We start from the raw sequence: 16,360 nt of genomic DNA on the forward strand, positions 1-16,360 counted from the left end.
ATTAGCTGATTAAACCATTTTATTCATTTTTGATTTTGAAATTAGCTGTACACATTTGTTTAGTGTTATTTTAGGCAGTAGACATAAATTGTTCAAAAGGTTTTATTTTTGTGTAGGTATGACTACACATGTGTAATCTATGGTTGGGATGCAATGTGTGCAGCTAGCCGAGACTGGATATACCAGATGGGAGTCTACAATTTGCCAAATAAGGATAAACAACCATTCTATAATGTATTAGTAGAAGATGGTTCTAATAGATATGCTGCTCAAGGTTTGTTTTAAATGTGTACTATGGGTGTAGATGTATTATTCTAGTATGCATTATGCACCTTCCTTCTGTTGAGATTTATAGTACGGAATTTTTGCATGTGATCACCACCACCATCATGTTATTCAACTCTCACTGTAGTTAGTAGTTTGCTGTAGTAACTTGGTGGTGATGCTGTGGGACTCTGACTTGAATAAATAGCTCTAGCTCTGTGAGTTACTGTTGAGCTGGATGATAGTGTGACTGTTTGTGCAAATATCTCCCTGTATGTGTGGGTTTTCTATAAACAGAAAAAAGATAAGGAAGCCATGTGATTAGTGTATCCAGGAAGGTCAGACAGTCATTAGCTTCCTGTTCAGTTGTGAAATGGATTTTGGGATGTTGGCTATTTAAATGCACTAAAAAATGTATCCAGTGTGTCTGGACCATGTGGCCATATAGCAAACGCATCATCAACATAGTGTAGCCAAACCACTATTTTGAAAGTGGCCACATTCATAGCTATCTTTTCCAAATGTTCTATGTAGAAATTGGCTAAGGGGAGAGCCCATTGCTGTCCCATCTACTTTGTTTGTATATATCTTTTATTTTCATGTAAAATAATCTGCATGTACTGTAAATTTAAATAGTTCAGACATATCATGGGGGAAATGTGACCTTAGTAAATCAAGGGTTTCAGTTAACAGTACATTTGTAAATAGTGAAGTGATATCAAAATTAATAAAAAAAAGTTTACTTATGAACTTTTTTAAGATATGGATTTTCTAAAATACTTTTTAGGTGCACAGAATTTTTGACAAAGGAGGGCAAATTATTTGTGAGGTTGGTTAGTAATTTAGCTAAATGTTTACCAAGTTGGTATGTGGGACTATATTACTATCCATAACAGGGTGTAGGGTTGTACCTTGTTTGTAAATTTTAGGTGCTCTGTATATATTCTTGGTGTTTTAATATGAAAAGGGTTCAGTCTGTGAATTGTTTCTTTTAACTGGAAAGTGATTTTTCTTGTGAAAAAAAAAGTGATTTTTTTTTCACAAGACCAGTCTATATGGTTTTTTACAAAACCATATAGACTGGTCTTGTAAAAGTACGTGCAGTTTGCTTTCATATTCAGTTAAATTCAAAATGCACATACTTTTACAAAACCAGTCTACCTAATTATAGACCATGATCCCACTAACTCAAAAGAATAAAGTTTGCAAATTATTGAAAAAAAGTCACTTCCTGGCCAAAAGAAACAGTTAACAAACTCAAGCTTTTCATGTTAAAACACTTCCACATACAAACTTGCTAAATAGCTAAATTACTAGCCAACCTCACAAATAATTTGCCCTGCTTTATTAAAAATTCCATTCACCTAAAAAGTATTTTAGAAAATCATATCTTAAATAGTTCAGGGGTAATGATTGGTTTTGATATCACTCCACTATTTACAAAAGTACCATTAATTGAAACCCTTGATTGATTAAGGTCACATTTCCCCCTGATATATCTGAACTATTTAAATGTATAGTACATGCTGGTTATTTTGCATGAAAAGGAAAGATATACAAACAACTACATGGGACAGCAATGCCCCCCCCCCCCCTTTTAGCCAATTTCTAACACAGAACACTTGGAAAAGCTAGCTATTAATGTAGCACTCTAAATAGTGGTTTGGCTACACAATGTTGATGATGCTTTTGCTATTTGGCCACATGGTCCAGACACACTGGATACAATTTTAGTGCATTTAAATAGTCAACACCATAAAATCCATTTCACAAATGAACAGGAGGCTAATGACTGTCTTACCTTCCTGGATACACTAATCACATGGCTTCTAAGTGGTTTCTTATCTTTTCTTCTGTTTATAGAAAACCCACACATATAGGGAAATATTTGCACAAACAGTCACACCATCATCCAACTCAACAGTATGGTATCCTAAAAACACTAACTCACAGAACTAGAGCTATTTGTTCCAATGACAATGCTCTTACAGCTAAACTCACTCACATCACACCTTCTTAGACTATAATCTCCATATGATAGAAAAAATACTAAATCTCCCCAGAAATCCCCTCCATTGCTTAGCACACAAGACTGCAGCGAAACTGTTACCATCTCATACATCTAAGGCACATCTGAAAAGATATCTAGAGTGCCCAGTAAATATCAGCTACACACTGCATTTAAACCTTATGTAAAATTGGCAACTTTCCTCTGTTCACCTATAGACAGAAAGGAAGAACTGTTGACATCTGCCTTGGTGAACATAAAAAATACATCCAGCACTAGTTGTCTGTCTGTTGGTAAGTCGGGTCTAGCAGACTATGTCTTGGATGCCACTTCACACAGGATCAGTTGGGAGAAAACAAAAGTGCTACACAGAAGTTATAAGTCAGAGAGAGATTGTTTTTAGAATCAAGAGATTCTGTGAGGCTTAAGTGCTGTGAGGACATCATGTTGGAGGCTTAATGGATTTTTTACAACATTCAAAAAGAAAATAGAATTTAATACTTCCTATATTTCGTCCTAGTCACTAAGACATCTACGGGGATTACAAAAACAATTAATGTAACACGCACACAAATATCATACAATACTAAGCCCAACCACGTGGGTGACACTAAAGTCCTATCTAGGTAGAGCGCCCTCTAAGGGTGGTAGAAGGTGGCCTGGAATGTAAGGTGGGACCTCTGGTGATGAGTGTTTCAAAAATCTTCGGAAGCTTAATGCAACTGTATTTATAAAGATTTGGTTGGTTTCTGAGAACTGCTGCTGCTTCTAAGAAAAGTCTCTCTTTCTTGAATTTCCTCTGGTGGAGCATGGTGCTTTTCTTCCATGATACCCTGTGGGTGTCAAAAACATGGTCAGCCAAACCTGAATGGCCACAGTTGTGTTTACAGATGTAGGACTTGTGTTCCTCCAGGCAGATGGATGCTGATCTGCCTGTCTGTCCAAAGTATGCCAGCTTACAGGAACAGGGTAATTTGTAAACTCCAGGCAGAAAGAGAGAGGAGGGAGCTGATCTTTCGTAGAACGGATAAGGGTAACAAGTTTGCGGTGGGGCTTATATGCTGTGTGTAGGTTGTACTTTTTTAGAATCTTGGCTATTTTTTCGGATGTGCCACAGATGTAGGGTATGGTGATGGCATTTTTAAAATCTTGTTGACGAGAAGGACGGGGAATGGGGGAGGAACTGAGTATTTTTTTGATACTGTGATCGCTGTAGCCATTGGGGAGGAAAGTGTGGTGTATGTGGTTAAGCTCAGTAGTGAGGGCAGTTCCACTGGAACAAAGATTGTGGGCTCTCTTGGTAAGAGTTTTAATAATGCCATATTGTTGAGAGGGGTGGTGGTGGGAGAGTTTGTAAATGTATCTACCTATGTGTGGGTTTTCCATATACGGTGTAGGTAAGTGTATCATTAGGCAGGCGTGTGACTAAGGTATCTAGGAAGGGTAAACAATTGTTCTTTTCCTTTTCCATAGTAAACTGGATTCTTGGATGTAGGCTATTGTTGAGATAACTGAGGAAGGAGTCTAATGTGCCTGGGCCATGAGGCCAAATAGAGAACACATCATCTACATGTCTTAGCCAGATAGAAGGTTTGAGTGGGGCTGAGTCTATGGCTCTTTCTTCAAAATCTTCCATATAGAAGTTGGCAAGGGGGGGGGGGGTGAGAGGGGGGGGAACCCATGGCAGTTCCCTCTATCTGCTTGTAGATTTTGTTCTTCCAAGAGAAATACCCAGAGTTAATGGCAAAGGAAAAGAGATCTAAGATGTCAGAAGGAAAAATGTTTTCTAAGAGAGATTAGGTGTCAGTTAAGGGAATATTAGTAAACAAAGAGGAGATATCAAAGCTTACCAATATGTCTGCATTATTCAAGGTTAAATTTTCCGTGAGGGCTTTAAAGTGGGTCGAGTTTTTTATATAGGAAGTGGACCTTCCGGTGAGGGGGATCAGAGAGTTGGCCAGCTGTTTAGATAGTCTGCAGCAAGGTGCATTGGTGGCATCTACTATAGGCCTGAGTGGGGAATTGGGTTTGTGGATTTTTGGTAAACAGTATATTCGGAGGAGACGGGAGCGGAAAGGTTTAAGTTTTTTCATGACGTCAGGGGGCCAGGAAGATACTTTTTTAAGTAGGATTTTTAATTTCTTAACTTGTGTTTTTGTGGGGTCGTGTTCTAGCAGGATGTAAATAATGTGATCGCGGAGGATATTGTTCATTTTACGATCATATTCACTGGTATTAAGAACGACTGTGGCATTACCCTTATCCGCTCTGGTAATGACGATACTTTTTTCTTTCCATAGTTTCAGGAGAGCCGTGCGTCGGGCATACGATAAATTACTTTTTGGAGGCGAAGAATGAGCGAGGATTTGGCTACTTCAAGTCTGATGTTGTTGGCTATCTCCGACAGTAAGCTACCGATCCCCCGTTCGACGTTAACCATTACTTCAAGCACTGGTACTTCCTTCGGAGCAATGGCAAAATTACGGCTGAGGCAAAGGGCGCTGATGACATCGTCATTGAGCCTTTTGGAAGAGAGGTTTACTACTGTCTGGAACGGTTGAATTTGTAGTTGTGGTTTGTCTTTAACCAGATTATTATATTTCTTGACGTGTTTATTTTTTATTTTTTGAAATTCTCTCTGTGCGGAAGTTTCCGAAATGCCAGAGAGAATCGACCAAAGTTCAGGGTTAAGAACGGTGGAGAGGTCCGAATGCAAGGACCCCATGGGTTCCCCCTTCTCACCCCCTCCCCTTGCCAACTTCTATATGGAAGATTTCGAAAAACGAGCCATAGACTCAGCCCCACTCAAACCTTCTATCTGGCTAAGACATGTAGATGATGTGTTCTCTATTTGGCCTCATGGCCCAGGCACATTAGACTCCTTCCTCAGTTATCTCAACAATAGCCTACATCCAAGAATCCAGTTTACTATGGAAAAGGAAAAGAACAATCGTTTACCCTTCCTAGACACTTTAATCACACGTCTGCCTAATGATACACTTGGCCTTCACTGTATACAGAAAACCCACACACACAGGTAGATACATTCACAAACTCTCCCACCACCACCCCTCTCAACAGTATGGCATTATTAAAACTCTTACCAAGAGAGCCCACAATCTTTGTTCCAGTGGAACTGCCCTCACTACTGAGCTTAACCACATACACAGCACTTTCCTCTCCAATGACTACAGCGATCACAGTATGAAAAAAATACTCAGTTCCTCCCCCATTCCCCGTCCTTCTCGTCAACAAGATTTTTAAAATGCCATCACCATACCCTATATCTGTGGCACATCCGAAAAAATAGCCAAGATTCTAAAAAAGTACAACCTACACACAGCATATAAGCCCCACTGCAAACTTGCTACCTTTATCCGTTCTACGAAAGATCAGCTCCCTCCTCTCTCTTTCTGCCTGGAGTTTACAAATTACCCTGTTCCTGTTAGTTGGCTTACTTTGGACAGACAGGCAGATCAGCATCCATCTGCCTGAGGAACACAAGTCTTACATCTGTAAACACAACTGTGGCCATTCAGGCTTGGCTGACCATGTTTTGGACACTACTCACAGGGTATCATGGAAGAAAACCACCATGCTCCACCACAGGAAATTCAAGAAAGAGAGACTTTTCTTAGAAGCAGCAACAGCTCTCAGAAACCAACCAAATCTTAATAAATACGGTTGCATTAAGCTTCCGAAGATTTGGGAAACACTCATCACCAGAGGTCCCACCTTACATTCCAGGCCACCTACTACTGCCCTTAGAGTGCGCTTCACCTAGATAGGACTTTAGTGTCACCCACGTGGTTGGGCTTAGTATTGTATGATATTTGTGTGCATGTTACGTTAATTGTTTTTGTAATCCTTGTAGATGTCCTAGTGACTAGGACGAAATATAGGAAGTATTAAATTCTATTTTAATTCTTTTTTGAGTGTTGTAAAAAATCCATTAAGCCTCCAACATGAAGAATCAAGAGAAGCTTTAAAACATACTCCAAACCTCAAGAAGTATGGCTGTATAAATTTACTAAAAATCTGGGAGACCGTCATTTTAAGATCTAATTAATATTTGTTTTCTTTCTTTCTAACATAGATGGTGCCTAATTAGGACCTTATTCCTTGTGTTGTCCGTTACAATTTTTCACCAAATAATAATGTGTACTGTGAACACATAAGCCTTTTTATGCATTTGTTATGCATTTTTTAAGCCTTTTTCTATACGTTTGCAACATTGATCTGATATTCATTGTCATTTGCCCATAGAACTTAGTTTTTTCATATCAGCTAAAGGATTCTCTGATCATTGTTGATCGGAGAATCCTTTGGTATATATCTTTTTACACCACCACTAGTATTTTCATAGACAATCACAAACATCCATGCCAGGATTCAAACCCACAGCCTTTTGGCTGGTTAGCAGATATGCTAACCACTCAGCCAACCAGTTAGTATGGGTGATGAGTGACATTGCCAATCCAGTTGGTTGAGTGGTTAGCATATCTGCTAACCAGCCAAAAGGCTGCGGGTTTGAATCCCGCAATTCAAACTAGCAGCCTTTTGACTGGAGAGCAGATATGCTAACCACTCAGCCAACCAGTTAGTATGGGTGATGAGTGACATTGCCACTCCAGTTGGCTGAGTGATTAGCATATCTGCTCTCCAGCCAAAAAGCTGCTAGTTTGAATCCCAGCATGGATGTTTGTGATTGTCTGTGAAAATACTAGTGGTGGTGGTCGGTAGATGGTGTAGTTGTGGTTCATTGTAGTTGGTGGATTGAGTGGTGGAGACAGAGCTGTAGAGTAGGTGCCCTCCCTCAATGAGTCTTTGGACTCCCTGGAGATGTCGCATAATAATAATTTTTCATCATCAGCAAATAATCATATATCACTCACTATTCAGACTACCTTCAATAACATTAACATACAAGTTGAACAACTATAGGTCCAAGTACAGAATCCTTTGGTACACTATTGGTCACTCCCCTCTTAAACACACTGCCTCCATACATTACTCTGATATCTTTCAATCAGCCACTCTCTACCATCCATGCACAAGCTGCATACCAATCCCTTTGGGTTGTATAATAGCCTCTAGTATGGAATGCTGTCAGATGCCTTGGTAAAATCTGAAACATGATGTTGTCTGTTTTCCCTTATCTAACTCTACAGTCACACTATTACAAAACTTGAGCAAATTGCTAAAGCAAGTCTACCCTTAACAAAGTCATGATAATTTCTAAATTCATCTTCTATAGAGAACCTTTGGATACAGATCCTAATTAGCTTCTCTAACACCTTGATGATCAGTCCAGAGATGCTGATTAGTCTAGCTATTATCCTTATGTATCATGGAATTAAGATATCTTAGTTCCTTTCTTCCTTTACTTACAGCTTAATAAGAATACCAATATGTGTCATGAAGTTTCAGAGGGTAATGAACTGTCATTTCATATTACATTTCTGTATATTATCAATGAAAGTAAATGATAGTATATGGAATTCATGTAACTTTTGGCATATGCAGTGCCTTGATATTGCAATTATTAAAGATGTTTAAAGATGTGATCTCTTAACAGTCCACCTTTAATAATACTCTAAGGTTTCTGCCCTGACATCATTACATACTTTTTTTTTATTCACCTCAGAAGCTGTTTAGCAAAAAAATCAACTAACTCCTTTTCATTCCTGTATAGGGAGTAGACGAGGCCTTTTTAGCCCTATCTAACTTTTTGGAGACTGGGTGGGCAGTTCAATCTCCACTGGTACTCAATCAGAGATGGCTAGCCCAAGGCTGTCACGAATTAATCAGTACACAGTGAAGAAGGTGGCTAGTAAGTACCGCCATCTCATGGTCCCTAACAATATTTTTAATGTCTGAAATATTGTGGGTTCTATGGTCAATTTTCTCGAGTTTGTGGGAGGAAAAAACCCACTTCCCTATGCCAGAGATCGACAAACTTGGGAACCAGTCGAAAAAAAAGCTTAATAAAAGTTCCTCTAGTCAGCGACTAGACTTGAACTCAGAGTCTACCTTCAGGCAGTTTAGCACTAGGAGTGCACTACTTCCAGTGAGCTATACGGGCGTTGTTGTTTAGCAGTTCACATCTGAAAGTTATGACACACACACCACGAACAGTATCTGTTCGTGGTGTGTGTGTGTGTGTTCTCTCGATTATCTGGTTACATTGCGAAATTGATTCACTGGTCAGTTAAGTAAAGGTTTGGTTAAGTGAATTTATGCTTACATAATCCTATTACTGTATAAAGAAAGAGCCAAAAAAAAAAAAAACTTTTTATTTTTGACATAAACTTATTTGTCATGTTGGAGGCTTAATGGATTTTTTACAACACTCAAAAAGAATTAAAATAGAATTTAATGCTTCCTATATTTCGTCCTAGTCACTAGGACATCTACGGGGATTACAAAAACATTTAATGTAACATATACACAAATAACAAACAATACCCAACCACGTGGGTGACACTAAAGTCCTATCTAGGTAGAGCGCCCTCTAAGGGCAGTAGTAGGTAGCCTGGAATGTAAGGTGGGAACTCTGGTGATGAGTGTTTCCCAAATCTTCGGAAGCTTAATGCAACCGTATTTATTGAGATTCGGTTGGTTTTTGAGAGCTGCTGCTGCTGCTTCTAAGAAAAGTCTCTCTTTCTTGAATTTGAGCATGGTGGTTTTCTTCCATGATACCCTGTGGGTGGTGTCCAAAACATGGTCAGCCAAGCCTGAATTGCCATAGTTGTGTTTGAAGATGTAAGACTTGTGTTCTTCTCGACGGATGAATGCTGATCTGCCTGTCTGTCCAAAGTATGCCAGCTTACAGGAACAGGGTACTTTGTAAACTCCAGGCAGAGAGAGAGGAGGGAGCTGATCTTTCGTAGAACAGATAAGGGTAGCAAGTTTGCGGTGGAGCTTATATGCTGTGTGTGTAGGTTGTATTTTAGTATCTTGGCTATTTTTTCGGATGTGCCTCGGATGTAGGGTATGGTGATGGCATTTTTAAAATCTTGTTGACGAGAAGGACGGGGAATGGGGGAGGAGTTGATTATTTTTTTGATACTGTGATCGCTGTAGCCATTGGAGAGGAAAGTGCTGTGTATGTGGTTAAGCTCAGTAGTGAGGGCGGTTCCACTGGAACAAAGATTGTTGGCTCTCTTGGTAAGAGTTTTAATAATGCCATATTGTTGAGAGGGGTGTTGGTGGGAGAGTTTGTGAATGTATCTGCCTGTGTGTGTGGGTTTTCCATATACGGTGTAGGTAAGTGTATCATTAGGCAGGCGTGTGACTAAGGTATCTAGGAAGGGTAAACAATTGTTCTTTTCCTTTTCCATAGTAAACTGGATTCTTGGATGTAGGCTATTGTTGAGATAACTGAGGAAGGAGTCTAATGTGCCTGGGCCATGAGGCCAAATAGAGAACACATCATCTACATATCTTAGCTAGATAGAAGGTTTGAGTGGGGCTGAGTCTATGGCTCGTTTTTCGAAATCTTCCATATAGAAATTGGCAAAGGGGGGGGAGGGTGAGAGGGGGGAACCCATGGCAGTTCCCTCTATCTGCTTGTAGATTTTGTTGTTCCAAGAGAAATACCCAGAGTTAATGGCAAAGGAAAAGAGATCTAAGATGTCAGAGGGAAAACCGTTTTCTAAGAGAGATAAAGTGTCACTTAAGGGAATATTGGTAAACAAAGAGGAGATATCAAAGCTTACCATTGGTGGCATCTATAGTAGATGCCACCAATGCACCTTGCTATAGACTATCTAAACAGCTGGCCAACTCTCTGATCCCCTCAACAGAAGGTCCCCTTCCTATATAAAAAACTCGACCCACTTTAAAGCCCTCACAGAAAATTTAACCTTGAATAAGACAGACATATTGGTAAGCTTTGATATCTCCTCTTTGTTTACCAATATTCCCTTAATTGACACCTTATCTCTCTTAGAAAACGTTTTTCCCTCTGACATCTTAGATCTCTTTTCCTTTGCCATTAACTCTGGGTATTTCTCTTGGAACAACAAAATCTACAAGCAGATAGAGGGAACTGCCATGGGTTCCCCCCTCTCACACCCCCTTGCCAATTTCTATATGGAAGATTTCGAAAAACAAGCCATAGACTCAGCCCCACTCAAACCTTCTATCTGGCTAAGATATGTAGATGATGTGTTCTCTATTTGGCCTCATGGCCCAGACACGTTAGACTTCTTCCTCAGTCATCTCAATAGTCTACATCCAAGAATCCAGTTCACTATGGAAAAGGAAAAGAACAATTGTTTACCCTTCCTAGACACCTTAGTCACACGCCTGCCTAATGATACACTTACCTACACCGTATACAGAAAACCCACACACACAGGCAGATACATTCACAAACTCTCCCACCAACACCCCTCTCAACAATATGGCATTATTAAAACTCTTACCAAGAGAGCCCACAATCTTTGTTCTAGTGGAACTGTCCTCACTACTGAGCTTAACCACATACACAGCACTTTCCTCTCCAATGGCTACAGCGATCACAGTATCAAAAAAATAATCAACTCCTCCCCTATTCCCCATCCTTCTCGTCAACAAGATTTTAAAAATGCCATCACCATACCCTACATCCGAGGCACATCCGAAAAAATAGCCAAGATACTAAAACAGTACAACCTACACACAGCATATAAGCCCCACCGCAAACTTGCTACCTTTATCTGTTCTACGAAAGATCAGCTCCCTCCTCTCTCTCTGCCTGGAGTTTACAAAGTACCCTGTTTCTGTAAGCTGGCGTACTTTGGACAGACAGGTAGATCAGCATCCATCCGTCTAGAGGAACACAAGTCTTACATCTGTAAACACAACTATGGCCATTCAGGCTTGGCTGACCATGTTTTGGACACCACTCACAGGGTATCATGGAAGAAAACCACCATGCTCAAATTCAAGCGAGAGAGACTTTTCTTAGAAGCAACAGCAGCAGCTCTCAAAAACCAACCAAATCTCAATAAATACAGTTGCATTAAGCTTCCTTAGAAGGCGCTCTACCTAGATAGGACCTTAGTGTCACCCACGTGGTTGGGTATTGTTTGTTATTTGTGTATATGTTACATTAAGTGTTTTTGTAATCCCCGTAGATGTCCTAGTGACTAGGACGAAATATAGGAAGCATTAAATTCTATTTTAATTCTTTTTGAGTGTTGTAAAAAATCCATTAAGCCTCCAACATGATGTCCTCACAGCACTTAAGCCTCTACACACGTAACCTTATTTGTCCTTGTATAGGGATGAAAGAACTTCAGAGGATTTTTCCATGTTGAACTGACACTTGATCTAAATATAAGTCTTATATTTAGATAATACTGGTAATAATGGAATGCAAATGTTACCTGCGGTGGATGCTCCATCACACTCACCGAATATGATAGGGTGCTGCAAAGGGTAATATGAAAAAACCACCATTCATTAGCCAACACATTGAATACAGATTTCTGAGCATCAACTGGAACATGAATATGAACAAAACATTTAGAACTGAGACTTACAACCTGGGTTTCCATGTTGGGAAACCCATGTTGTGAGTTTTACCCATTACCCAAACCAACATGAAGTGTCATCTTCAGTGGTTCAAAGAGCATGTACAGTGGGACGTGGAAGCTTGGAAAGCTGTGTTGTGGAACTATGAATCACCTACACCCTCTACTGAGTAGTTGGAATGGGTGGCAGATTCCCAGTGAATGTCTCTTACCAGAGTGCATAACCTCAACTATGAAATTCAGAGTTGGCAGCGTGATGGTATAGTCCTGTTTTTCCTGGTTTGGACTCGGACTTCTGTTCGTGGTGCAATGAACATTAAACTCTGAGAGGTACCTGAACATTCTGGACAATGCACTGCTTCCTACTTTGTGGACATGAACATCACCACACTTGACTGGCCTCCATAGAACCCTAATCTCAACACTGGAAATCTGTGGGGTGAACTGGAGTGTTGGGTGTAGTCAAGAGACATCCATCCACTATAGTCCAGGACCTCATTACATGCCTACAGAAAGAATGGTCCAAAATTCCCATTGATTGCCATCATATGCTTGTGGAAAGGAGGTCCTACATCTTATTAAGGTTGGCACCATGGCTGCTTGTTTCTCAGACTATGGTGTCTGTTGGCTTCTTTCTAAGCAGTGTATAATGTAAGTAGTGAACATAGTTTACTTATATTCCATATAAAAATGATTCACCTACTATAGTAAGAGTCATTACAGGGAAGGAAAATAAATTTCGTCCTTTTCTCCTAAAGGTGGAAATTCATATCTCAACTTGGGCATTTTTAAAGCAGAATAAGTTAGCTAGTCTGAAATGGAGATAGCAGGCCTTTCTCCTAGCAGCTCAGGTTTTGTCTCCCACAAAACAAACAGACGTATAAATACACTCATCTAGCTAAAAATATAATATGCAATATCTTCTACTACCAACCATTCATCAGCTATCTGAGAATGACATGCAAATCAGAACTAACACACTGAACCTAAAATTACTCGGGAAAAGAACTTTGTTAGAAACCTGACGTGATCAAAATGATATTTGAAGCTCTCAGCAAGGCTCTGGTTATACTTTCCCCATTCCTTCTACCACAGTTTAAATTGGTTTTATTTACGGATGTGGTGAGACCACATCCTTCTGATCTAGACAGAGCAGCTTTAAAATAAATTTGCCAACTATGACCACCAGTAGTGTATTCTGCTCCCTTCCTCATATGCAAGGAGTTTTGTTGTTTTGCTTTATTGAAAAATTCAGTATTTTTTCATTTGCTGTCTTAATGGTTAATTAAATAGAAGACATTGCCTTCAAATTCATACTTGGTTAATTTGTTTTTTGCACATCTGACAGAGAGTGTTTAGTGAATCTTTTCATAAGCCTACTTTATATTGCATAACTGTAAGTTTCAGAAATCAGTTTAAACCTAACCTTGACTGTCTTAACCTATTATTCTGTGCTCATTTCTCATTTTTTAAGGTGCAGAGTAAAATCCTGCAGACTTAAAAAATTATTGTAGTTACCAGTGACAGCCAGTGAAAATTTTAAGTGGGGATGCTGTATATACAAAATAAAAAAAATAAAAAATTATTTTTTTCCTTAATCAGTAACCAATTTATTAATAAATAAATTTACATATTAAAAATTGCTTTATTAAAAATATTTCACCCTCACCACGAACAAATACCAAGAATAAAAGTTTCGTATCTCACAGAAATAATGCTCGCAAGCATACAATACACTGCCCAAACGAGCAGTGTCGGAATCATTTGTCACATGCAATGACAAGCGTAAACGAATATCGGCGAGTCTAGCTGCAATTGGTGCGATAATTCTCACACTGCGTTAGATCACAGTGCACTTATTTTGTGTAACGATAATCGAAAAAATAATTCTTTTCATATTTTCAACAGTGACACTCGTCATAATTCAGCCTTGTATCTATAATAAATAAATAATTGTGTTATTTTAACAAAAAAAAACAAAAAAAAAAAAGATTTACAAAAAATAGTTCACACACACCATGAACACACACCAATAATAGTTTCGTATCTCACAGAAATGATACGCTGCCCAAACAAACAGTGTCGGAATCACTTGTAACATGCAATGAGAAGTGCAAACAAAAATTAGCGAATCTAGCTGCAATTGGCCCAGTGTGATACTTCCGACACTGTGTTAGATCGCAGTGCATTTGTTTCGTAATATAAAGCGTTAATCGAACAATTTTAATTATTAACTATTCAATCAATGTCAAAACATAAGCTGTAACCTTTAACATGTTGTATTGCATTTATATAATGTTGTAAGCATTGTTATTATTTATAAACACAAACAAAATTTAAATTTTTCATATTTTCCTTGGGGATGCTGTAGTTGCAGTGCTTATGTACAAGCCGCCACTGGTAATTACATAAGTAAAGTTACTTGATAAAGAAATAAAGGCAAAAGTTTTTGCTAGGTTTATATTTGATGGTTAATTTGCTTTCCAACTCTTGTTTACCCCCAGTACTACTATATTATGTCTTCAGCCTTTCATAATTGGATTGTTGTTCATTAGTTGTCATTTATTATTGTTGTTGCTAAACAAAAACAACTGACATAGGTGAAACCCCTTCTAACTGTTAGGTGTAAAAGCTAGGATTAGGTGTAGTATTTAATACTAAATATAGAATTAAATTTGGTAGATGGTGGAAAATTAGGTAGGACGAAAGCACAGTTAACATAAGGAAAAAAGTAGAAGGTTAACAGAAAGTTAACCTTCTTAGGAAGGAAAACAGAAAAGTATGAACTGAATTCTGAACATACGGAAATAATTTAGAAAATTCAGAAAAAGTTGCAAACCAAATATTGAGGGTAAGTTCTTATATAAGGATGTGCATAAATTTATAAATCCCAGCTTTTTCGAAAAGCATTATTTGGGGTAAAAACTAAAATTTAAAAGAAAATGTGTTAAACTTAATATCCAGGAGATGTGGACGTTTTCACAGCTGTGGGAGATGCAATTCTTTGAGGACATAATACTTGAATGACAGAAACATATTTATGGTAAAGCTCATATAATAACCTTTGTTAATCATATCCTGCATTATATCTAAATGACTATTAAAATAAATTATATAAATTGCTTAAAACTGAATGGTGATGTCTACATTGCTTTTACTATTCCCACTTTATTTCAGAGAACTTAGAAATTGCAAAGGAGCCAAAAGCCATTCCTCATATAGAAGTTGGAAAATATTTTCAATACTTTTATGATACCCACTATGTTCCAAATGAGGAGAAAGAAGCAGAATATCCTGAGGATGGAACTGTTCGAAATAATTTGGTGAAAGAAATCAGTTCAGTGAAATCAGAGTGAAATTGTTTATCTAAATGTACAGATGAACTGTCAACTGTATAAAGAAGCATTATGCAAAATAAGATTAACCTCTTTATTGTATATAATGTAATACTTGCTTGTAATTATTGTTTTCATCTGTGACATCTCCTTTGTCATACCGAAATTCTTTTTAAATTAAAATGCTTGTTTTCTAAAATGCTGGAATCTCAATTTATTTTAATATACCATCTCACCATCATCATCATCAAATTCCTGATATGTACCCTCAAGGGGTGTATAGGTTATGATAGTATTGCATGAAAAACTTACACCATCACTAACTTCCTATCTACAATTTTCCTCCAAATCAGTCTGTTACCTGTCAAGACTCCAACACTGTCAGTTTCTATTTCTATCTTCTAAGGCACTTTTTACTGTATCAATCCACCTATATCTTGGTCTTCCTCTGGGTCATTTTCCTGCCAACCTGGCAAAGAACACTTGTTTTGCTAATCTTTCCTCGCCCATTCTGTTTAAGTAACCATACCACCTGAGATTAGCTCTGCTAACGCATTCCTGGATGCTAACAGTATTAAGTTCTTTCCTAATATCCTCGTTTTTAATATGATATTGCCACTGATGCCATCTGTTCACTCCCTTCCCCCCCCTAATCTTTCTTAGGACTCTCATGTCTGTGGTCTCCAGTTGTTGGTCAAGTGCTTTATTTCTAACCCAGCTCTCAGATCCATAAGTTAAAATTGTTTGAACACTGTATTGTATACATCTAATTTAGTATTTTGACTAATTTCTCTCTTATTCCATATAAATTGATTCAATTGATTTCCTACCATACCAGCTTTATGGATTCTGTTGTCTATTTGCATATTTAATTTACCATCTTCACTAAAAATCGTGCTTAAATAGCTGAAATGTTTTACTTGTTCAACAGGTTCTCCGTTCACAACACAGTTGACATTTTCAATGATTCTGACTATTTTCATTGTCTTTGCCTTGTTATTGCTGACCTTCATACCATATCTATTACAGGAGTTATTGAATTTAGTCAGGAAATCTTGCAGATTTAGAAGTATAACATCATCTGCATAGAGCAAGGATCTTCTAAGCATGGCCTACAGACCACCTGTTGCCTGCGGAGCTCTTTGCCATGCCCTGCCGACCATTTTGAAAAAATAACTACTTAACATTGAAACGCGGTTAAATAAAAAAATAATTTTAGTGAAGCCTGT

General features: G+C 38.3%; 1 protein-coding gene across 1 annotated transcript in view; it reads left to right on the forward strand.

The window, feature by feature from the left end:
- The window catches only part of LOC150105293 (F-box only protein 21-like), a 159,389-nt gene extending 144,059 nt beyond the window's left edge, over positions 1 to 15,330 (forward strand). The window contains exons 11-12 of the mRNA XM_090394671.1: positions 117 to 274; positions 14,974 to 15,330. Of these exons, the coding sequence (XP_090250797.1) occupies positions 117 to 274; positions 14,974 to 15,152 (337 nt within the window). The 3' untranslated portion in view covers positions 15,153 to 15,330. The remainder of the gene's footprint in view (positions 1 to 116; positions 275 to 14,973) is intronic.
- Positions 15,331 to 16,360: the final 1,030 nt, after the last annotated feature.

This window comes from Typopeltis vanoorti, chromosome 6, assembly GCF_054136105.1.
Source record: "Typopeltis vanoorti isolate ZY-2024b chromosome 6, IOZ_Tvanoo_1.0, whole genome shotgun sequence".
Classification (NCBI taxonomy): Eukaryota; Metazoa; Arthropoda; class Arachnida; order Uropygi; family Thelyphonidae; genus Typopeltis; species Typopeltis vanoorti.